The sequence below is a fragment of the Lissotriton helveticus genome (assembly GCF_964261635.1).
Source record: "Lissotriton helveticus chromosome 1_1 unlocalized genomic scaffold, aLisHel1.1 SUPER_1_unloc_9, whole genome shotgun sequence".
Classification (NCBI taxonomy): Eukaryota; Metazoa; Chordata; class Amphibia; order Caudata; family Salamandridae; genus Lissotriton; species Lissotriton helveticus.
Window position 1 is genome coordinate 2,475,256 of NW_027611736.1, and position 9,612 is coordinate 2,484,867.

Here is a 9,612-nt window from a genome sequence, read left to right on the forward strand (position 1 = left end):
GATAACCCCGGCAGGGTATCCGCAAGGTGAAAGCCAGGCATCCCGCCGCGAGGGGTCCTTATGGAGATTAAGCAAGCTATTGCCCAGAGTCGCAGAGTGTGAACCCGTGAATCGAGTAGGCACCGGAGCGAGAATTGTCGAGTCCATGGACATTTTAGGACTCAAGACCCCGCCGAGCCGGGAATTGAACCCTGGTCCCAGGCTGACCTCTGCTTCCAGGTTTGCCTCCTCTAACCAGTGAGCCACACTTCTCCACCATGCCATGTAATGTTGGAAAAGGGGGTAATGTTGGAAATGTTGGAAAAGGGGGTAAAAAGAGTAATAGGCACACATCTGCTGTGGTGATATGTCAGGTAAATTATTGGTTGTCATGGATTCTCTACAAGTAGTAAATGACTGATATCGTTGAATATTAAATTATATGACTCAACGTTTGTTTGCCATATCTGCGCTTATAATGTAAAGGACGGGCCTTACAGTGAACCCCTCGCTCTGTTTTACACAAAAGAAGGAGCTGCATCTTACAGAACTTTATCTAACTTAGGAAGAACTAAAGACTTGCTTTTTAAAGTTGTCTTTCAGGGCCAGAAACGGGTGCTGTAAGCTACACTAGTTTCAGGGAGATGGACAGATGTTATGGCGATAGGAAACACCCCTCAACTCACAATAATGTTCCAATCTTCCAGGTTAGTAGAAACCAGAAATGCTTGAACCAAGGGAGCTGTTGAATGTGCCAAAGGTGACTTATGAACAGCGAGGTAAAGACAGGAGTTGGTATTTGAGATGATCTTAAGTAAATCGGAAAGAATGAGAAAAAGTGTGTAAATGGAGTTACTTTTGTTGTATACTTCGTAAAGAGTTACTGGAAATTTTACAGCCCAGCCTGATCCATCTCTTTTTCTATACTCTACTGTTGTTTAAATGAAATCTTGACCATATGCGTCTATCTTAAGCTATACCTCAAGCACTTGGGTGCTCCGTGAGTGCCCTTACTTTGCTCAGTTACTCTGTAAACATTGGTAAATCACCTCTTTTCCAGACATTAATAAAATGTCACCTGATCAACAGAACATTTAGTTAAATATCTGTGTATGATGAAATATTCCTTGCAAAGTTTCAAAAGCGATAAAGAAGAAGGGGGAGCTTTACTAAGATTTTGCACTGTGTTTGCGTCACAAAAGAGGCACAAAATGGCGCAAAATCTTATTTTCCTAATTTACTTTCCAGCGCTAAACTTGTTTAGCACTGGAAATAACGTTAAAGTAATGTAAGACTGCGCATAGCATTGTTTGCTATTACTTTGTGCCATGGGGGCCTGCCAAGGTTGGTGCATGGGTGTTCTCGTGCAACCACAAAACTAGGTGCAAGGAAGGAGAAATGCTTTTATTTCTTCTTCCTTTTCTGACTTTGCATGTGTGCTGCACTGTGCAACACGTATGCAAAATGGTATAAGCTTTCCCTCGTGTCGAGGCATAGTAATTTGTACAGGAAGGGTGTCCTTCCTGTACAAAACCCATGCTGGACTCACAGACTCACACACCCTAGTGCTCTGGTGCTAAGGTGTGTGCATGGCGCAGGCCCTCTGTAATCAGTGCTGGTGCAAGGGAAAGGAAAGGAGAGAGCCATATCTCTGAAAATATGGTGCTCTCCTGTTTCCTTCCTGTCGCGCCACGCAGCGTAGCCTCGCGGGGGGAGGGCAGCGCTGCATTGTGTGGAGTGTCTTTTACAACTAGTTAAACATTGTGAATTCTCATTCCATTATGTTTCCATTTAGTAATTTTAAATATCTTTACATCCAACAGAAAACAAGCCTTGAATGTGTGAAATGACCATCAAAAATGAAGCGAAGGCTGTAACTCTTCAATAATAGCAGAAATAATGAGGTCCAGTATTCAGGAAAACATCAGCGCAGTCGGGGACAGAGGAACCTGCACACAAACTGACAGATCCCGGATGAAGCATCAAGGGCAGTTCAGTGATTGTAAGAGTCTGAGCTTTGCACCTCCACGCCACAAGACGAAGAAATGACCTTACTAAAATTAAGGCAACAACAATAACAAACCGCCTCCTGTATAAACAAGTGTCCAACACCAGCTTTGATCATGGGAGCGGTATGATGTGATTACCGCAGTGCTCTGTTTTCTAAGATGATTATAAGCCATCATTCCGTGCTCTAGGTGAATTCTAAACTCCTTCTGGCCGAACCACAGTAACCAGAGAAGAGCACAACAGAACGGAGCCAGACAACTGACAAGTAAAGGAAAGAGGAGTTCTTATATCTACAATACAACAGACTGTCCCGATTTGCACCGGCCAGAAGGAAGATACATCTTTACACGCAAGCGTGCATTGCCATAATCCAATCTAAAGGCACAATCGCCTACAAAGATACCTTCTACATATTAGGAGTGTGGCAAATATTTGGTGGCTATTGCATTTTATTGTTAAAACAGAATTCAAACGTGGAAAATACTACACACATAAGTGTGTGAGAAAAAGCCAAGTGCTTTATCAGACATGTCGGCCCATCAGGAAATGCAGTCATGGGATATAGACAAATATATACCCGACCCACAGACACTAACCAAGAAAGAAGAATCATACACATACAAAAAGAGCTTTAGTTTGTCATCACTATGCAAGCTTCATCAGCAAACCTACACAGGAGAAAAAACATTCAAATGCAGTGAATGTGTAAAGAGCTTTGGTCAGTTATCAGTCCAACAGATACATCAGCATACACACACGAGGGAAAAGCCATATCATTGCAGTGAATGTGCAAAGTGCTTTAGTCACTTATCAAACCTCCAACAACATCAGCGAATACACACGGGGGAAAAACCATTCAAGTGCAGTGAATGTGCAAAGTGCTTTAATCACTTATCACACCTTCAAACACATCAGCGAATACACACAGGGGAAAAACCATTCAAGTGCAGTAAATGTACAAAGTGCTTTAGTCAGTTATCAAAACTTAAAAGACATCAGCTAATACACACAGAGGAAAAACCATTCAAGTGCAGTGAATGTGCAAAGTGCTTTAGTCTGTTATCACACCTTCAAACACATCAACGAACACACACGGGGGAAAAACCGTTCAAGTGCAGTGAATGTGCAAAGTGCTTTAGTCAGTTATCACACCTTCAAAACCATCAGCGAATACACACAGGGGAAAAACCATTCAAATGCAATGAATGTGGGAAGAGCTTTAGTCAGGTGTCAGACCGAAAACGTCATCAGCGAACACACACGGGGGAAAAACCTTATCATTGTAGTGAATGTGACAGTAGTTTTCGCAACTCTTCAGCATTAAGGGTTCATCAGCGAACACACACAGGGGAAAAACCATTCAAGTGCAGTGAATGTGCAAAGTGCTTTAGTCAATTATCAAACCTTCAAAAACATCAGCGAATACACACAGGGGTAAAACCATTCAAGTGCAATGAATGTGGGAAGACCTTTAGTCAAATATCAGAACGAAAAAGTCATAATCGAATACACACGGGGGAAAAACCATTCAAGTGCAGTGAATGTGGGAAGAGCTTTAGCCAGATATCAGCCCGAAAAAATCATCAGCGAACACACACGGGGGAAAAACCTTATCATTGTAGTGAATGTGACAGTAGTTTTCGCGAATCTTCAGCATTAAGGTGTCATCAGCGAACACACACAGGGGAAAAACCATTCAAGTGCAGTGAATGTGCAAAGTGCTTTAGTTACTTATCAAACCTTCAAGATCATCAGCGAATACACACAGGGGAAAAACCATTCAAGTGTAATGAATGCGGGAAGAGCTTTAGTCGGATATCAGACCGAAAACGTCATCAGCGAACACACACGGGGAAAAAACCTTATAATTGAAATGAATGTGACAGTAGTTTTCACGACTCTTCAGCATTAAGGTATCATCAGGGAACACACACAGGGAAAAAAACATTCAAGTGCAGTAAATGTGCAAAGTGCTTTAGTCAGTTATCACACCTTGGAAGACATCAGCGAACACACACGGGGGAAAACCGTTCAAGTGCAGTGAATGTGCAAAGTGCTTTAGTCTGTTATCACACCTTCAAACACATCAACGAACACACACGGGGGAAAAACCGTTCAAGTGCAGTGAATGTGCAAAGTGCTTTAGTCAGTTATCACACCTTCAAAAACATCAGCGAACACACACAGGGGAAAAAACATTCAAGTGCAGTAAATGTGCAAAGTGCTTTAGTCTGTTATCACACCTTCAATGCCATAATCGAACACACATGGGGGAAAAAACCATTCAAGTGCAGTGAATGTGCAAAGTGCTTTAGTCGGTTATCACAACATCAAAGACATAAGCGAACACACAGAGGGGAAAAACCTTTCAAGTGCAATTAATATGTAAAGAGCTTTAGTCAGTTATCAGACCTAAAAGGTCAGCAGCGAACACACACGGGGGAAAAACCCTATCATTGTAGTGAATATGACAGTAGTTTTTGCAGCTCTTCAGCATTAAGGTATCACCAGCGAACACACACAGTAGAAAAACCATTCAAGTGCAGTGAATGTGCAAAGTGCTTTAGACACTTATCAAACCTCCAAAATTATCAGCGAATACACATAGGGGAAAAACCATTCACGTGCAATGAATGTGGGAAGAGCTTTAGTCAGATATCAGACCGGAAACGTCCTCAGCGAACACACACGGGAGAAAAACCTTATCATTGTAGTGAATGTGACAGTAGTTTTCGCGACTCTTCAACATTAAGGTATCATCAGCGAACACACACATGGGAAAAACCATTCAAGTGCAGTGAATGTGCAAAGTGCTTTACTCCCTTATCAAAGCTTCAAAAACATCAGCGAATACACACAGGGGAAAAACCATTCAAGTGCAATGAATGTGGGAAAAGCTTCAGTCAGATATCAGACCGAAAACGTCATAATCGAACACACATGGGGGAAAAACCATTCAAGTGCAGTGAATGTGGGAAGAGCTTTAGTCAGATATCAGCCCGAAAAAATCATCAGCGAACACACACGGGGGAAAAACCTTATCATTGTAGTGAATGTGACAGTAGTTTTCGTGACTCTTCAGCATTAAGGTATCATCAGCGAACACACACAGGGGAAAAACCATTCAAGTGCAGTGAATATGCAAAGTGCTTTACTCACTTATCAAACCTTCAAACACATCAGCGAATACACACAGGGGAAAAGCCATTCAAGTGCAGTAAATGTGCAAAGTGCTTTAGTCAGTTATCACACCTTCAAAGACATCAGCGAACACACGGTTGAAAAACTTGTCTAAATTTGCGATTTTTCCTTTGGATTATGTCCTCTTCATATTCATCCAAGATTTTGTTCAGGATATCATAGTTTTTCATTGTAATATCACCCCAATTTGCTTCCTCAATTCGTTTGGATAAAGTATCAACCTCTGATTTGTTTTTTTCAAATTCTTCTTGCGCTATATCTTTTAGCTGTCTTAGCATGTTATTGGAGACTTCGTAGATTTTCTTCCCAAAGTAGTAATTTTTCAGGAGGAAAGATAAGAATTCGTAATCCACGAGGGATAAGATTGTGTTCCAGATATTTTTTGAGTGATGCTCCTTCCCACCATTTGGAGGTTTCTTTTTTGGCTACTTTCTCCAATGCTTGAAATGTACTTTTAGCTGATAATAAATTAGTTGAGCTCGATGTTTTGCTAATGGCAGCGCCCGAGGGGTCAAATGCTTCTTCTAATCTATTGTTTCGTCTTTCGCGTCGAATTGTATAGGTGGACATTTTGGATTAGGATCTTTTTATGCACCAATGCTTTGTTTTCTGGCAAATGTCGATTTATTGATGTAGGCTAATCATTTGATATCTTATGATATGGTCCTGGATAATCCGTAATTTAAATTTTCAACAAAAACAATAGGTCCAAGGATTCCAGGCCTATATCTGTTTTCACAATTTTTATAGAGGCAAGGAAATCATACTGAAAGCTCTGGATCCTATGAGCTTCAAAATTGCAAAGTTTTGAGGAAAGTATGAGTATGTCTTCCGGTTCTGTAGATGTATTAATTTGAGGCTAAATCCTTTTTCTTTGGGTGCACAGTGCCGTTCAGACGTAAAAAATTCATTCCATTTTTATTAAAGTTTTTCCAAACAAGTCCTTTATTGATTCAAGATTGAACACAAACAGCCGACACGTGTTTCTCCCTGTGTGGCGAGTGGTGCCAGGGCTTTCTCAAGGCTGTAAATAAAAATAAGGTGTATTTTATCAAAAGATTTCTCTGTAGTTTGAGTGACCCCAAGAGAGCAGAAGTAAAGAAACCAAAGAGTGCAGAGGAATAAGTGGCGCAAGGGGAGTCTTCAAATTGCAGATTTTTAAAGAACATTTTTTCATTTTTTGATTGGATTAAAATACCAAGGCAGAGCTTCTAAACTAAGTTCAGAGGTTCCTTAGAGAAGAATATAACTAAGTAACATATGTGTATATGTCAGAAAAGGTAGGGGGAAGGGGTGATAAGGAAGAAGAAAAAGAAGAAGAGTGAAAATTCCAATATAAAAAGTGGTATTTACATGTAGTAGTTAGTAATCAGATATTATAGATCATGGAGACAATTGCATCATTTTGAACTATTATACCACATTCCAGGTGATGCATGCAATCTGATATAAGGGACCCTATTTTGCCTTACAAGAATAGATAGAAGTGAGATTTTAGAAAAGGGAATATGAAAACACCCACGATGTCTGTGCAAGGGATAGCATTGAACTTTTACAGAAACAGTAACAATACCTATTTCAATTTCATTTGAAAATTCTGTGTGTTTCTTCAGTTTTCATCGTTGTGTATAATTAAAAAAAAGATGGTTTCCCAAACTTAATTATGTAGATAAAATAACTCATTGATTGCTGGGAATGTTTGAAGAGCTTTAGTCAGTTTTTAACTCATGAAAACATCAACAAACACACACAGGAGGAAAGCCTCTCAAGTGCAAAGTCATCACACCTACAAAATCATCAGTGAACACAGGGAAAAAACGATTCAACTGCAGTGATTGTGTGAAGAGCTTTAGTCGATTATCAAACCTCCAAACAACTCAGCGGACACACAGGGGAGAAAAACCCTATCATTGCGGTGAATGTGACAGCAGTTTTCGCTTCTCTTCAGTATTAAGGTATCATCAGCGAACTCACACTGGAGAAAAACCATTCAAGTGCAATGAATGTGGGAAGAGCTTTAGTCAATTATCAGACCTACAAACACATTAGCGAATACACACAGGGAAAAAACTATATGATTGCTGTGAATGTTTGAAGAGCTTTAGTCAGTTATCAATGCTACGAAAACATCAACAAACACACACAGGCGGAAAGCCACTCAAGTGCAATGAATGTGGGAAGAACGTTTGTCGACGATTAGAGCTACAAAGTCATCAGTGAACACACAGGGGGAAAACATAGAAGGGCACTGAAAGTGAGAAGGGCTTTTATCAATTTTCGATCCCACACAGCCCTCAGTGAATACACTCCTTCATTTAAATCACATGGAAATAATCCTAGAGATGCAGAGATTCCGGAAAGAACTTAAGAACATCAAAAATAATATTGACCCTTCTGAAGACATAGAAAAGAGCAAAACAGTGCAGTTATTGTGAGAGGAATGAATTATGGAAAAAGATAAAATTCAAATTATGTAGGACATTGAAATACCAGATGATAAAAGACCCGAATAGCAGTAAAGAAGAAAATCAGATAACAGTATTTGCAGAATTATAAAAGTGTTTGTTTCCAGTGATTGTTCACTTTCGTACACATAGCAAAGTGACATGATGTACCAGGATACACAGTGGGAGACAAGCACAATGTGGATTAAAAGAAAAGAAACATTGTTGATTTTTATTTGGAGAAGAAGAGATACAAAGGAAAATATTCAATCGCCCCTGACCACACTACCTGTAAAAGCAACACTGAACAATACTGGGACTAACAGTGGTATTTTCAGCTAACTTGTCGGATTAGTGATAAAACCTATAAACCCAACACACCCAGAGTGGACATGTTGTCAGGGCTCTGGAGATGGAAGCTTCATTGGTAAAATGCATGTACTACTATTAACAAATGCAACTGCAGTATATGTAATGAAATAAAGCGAAGCACAGATGTTCAAGAAAAAAACTATTTTTAGATATAAAAGAGCATATACCTTGTTTTTAAGTAACGTTTGCTGCATCTTTTACACACTGTTATCAGTTGATGGATCAGCTCGTGCCTTGCGCCTGCTTACTAAGTGGGACCCGTGGCTCCTCTCCGACTTGGCTCTCCCTATTCATTTTGAGACTTGCCAAACTCTACTTTGTACCAGAATTGAGCCATTGTAAGCAGTAGACTCTGAAGAATGTGGTGAAATAGCGAAATCCCACATCAAAAGCATATATGTGACAGGATAATCAGTTGCACTCCCAGCAACTCATCTTCCACAATTGATTGTCCCTTGTCCTCAAATGTTCTGAAGGATTTGTCGTATGAATGCCAGAATTGGCAGTGACATTCATGAAGCTAAAGCTAACAGGAGTGTGTGGGAGATAGAGAGGGGGAGAGATAAAGAGAGTGAGAGTGACAAAGAAAGGGGGAGAAAAAGAACGAATTGGAAGGAGGGGGAACAGTACGTTATTTGTTCTCATCTAAAAATAGAAGAAGCAGCTGAATACATGCCAATGTGTGACATCACCAGAGAAATGGGCTGAACACCTATGAGTTTAATAATTATTTTTAATACCTATAGACCATGTCATGCCAATGAACAGGGCACAAGTAAGGAAAATAGTGAAGGAGCCCATTATCATATGCAAATCACAGTGACGTCACATGTAGTGACAGCACAAGAAATGATGTCAGACCCTTATAATAATTTTCACGTGAAAGGTTGACGGCCTGTTTTAAAAACAATAAACAAGAAACATAAAATAATGTAAAAATAAGTTTTTGGTTTCAGTTTTTTACATCATGTGTTTTGCCCACTATTAGTTTGTAACTAAACTCGGAAATGACTGAAAGTGTAAATAAAATGTGCTTTTAATTTGTGCTTGTTTCATGACGTTATTCTTTATCCAGCCCCTAAACCCCAAAGTGTTTCACATTTACAATGTATTAAGCAATAGAAGGTCTAATTTTGTTAAGTTCTCTGTTCCTCTCTTGCGCCACTCACACAAACACTCAGAGGCCTGTGTCTGCAGTGCTGGGGCACAAAGTAACAATTACCAGTTGCAGGCTAAGGAGCTAAGTGGAACTGAGTCCCGTTTCTAGATGATAGTGGGGGGACCCCTTCAAACTGTGGCTACCCTCCGACTTTTGCCCTGCTGATAAAGCAATAGTGAATTTGAATAATTCATGATGAATTGAAATGAGAGAAAGAGAAGAACAGAGCAAGGTGCAGGATATATTAAAGAAAATGAAAAAAAGAGACACAAGACTTTAACCTGTTCTGTGTACTAGCACTTTACGTAAACAAGTTGTGCTGTGCGTTGTGAACAGGCTGTCACGCCTTTGTATGTAAATGAGCTTCTGTGACCAGACACCCCAGGCTCCCATCTCTTCTAGTGCGGATGATAATGTGAACACTGTAAGGTAATCACAAACTAGGAC

The 9,612-nt window shown here is 40.0% G+C and overlaps 2 protein-coding genes across 2 annotated transcripts in view; both read left to right on the plus strand.

Annotated features, from left to right (window-relative positions):
* LOC144806599 (uncharacterized) overlaps nucleotides 1-9,050 on the plus strand; it is an 87,123-nt gene extending 78,073 nt beyond the window's left edge. The window contains exon 2 of the mRNA XM_078672930.1: nucleotides 1,803-9,050. Coding sequence (XP_078529056.1) covers nucleotides 2,518-3,861 — 1,344 coding nt within the window. The 5' untranslated portion in view covers nucleotides 1,803-2,517 and the 3' untranslated portion in view covers nucleotides 3,862-9,050. The remainder of the gene's footprint in view (nucleotides 1-1,802) is intronic.
* LOC144806608 (uncharacterized) lies at nucleotides 3,863-9,050 on the plus strand. The gene is made up of 2 exons (XM_078672937.1): nucleotides 3,863-3,874; nucleotides 4,381-9,050. The coding sequence occupies exons 1-2, from the start codon at nucleotides 3,863-3,865 to the stop codon at nucleotides 5,269-5,271; spliced, it is 903 nt and encodes a 300-aa protein (XP_078529063.1). The 3' UTR covers nucleotides 5,272-9,050.
* Nucleotides 9,051-9,612: the final 562 nt, after the last annotated feature.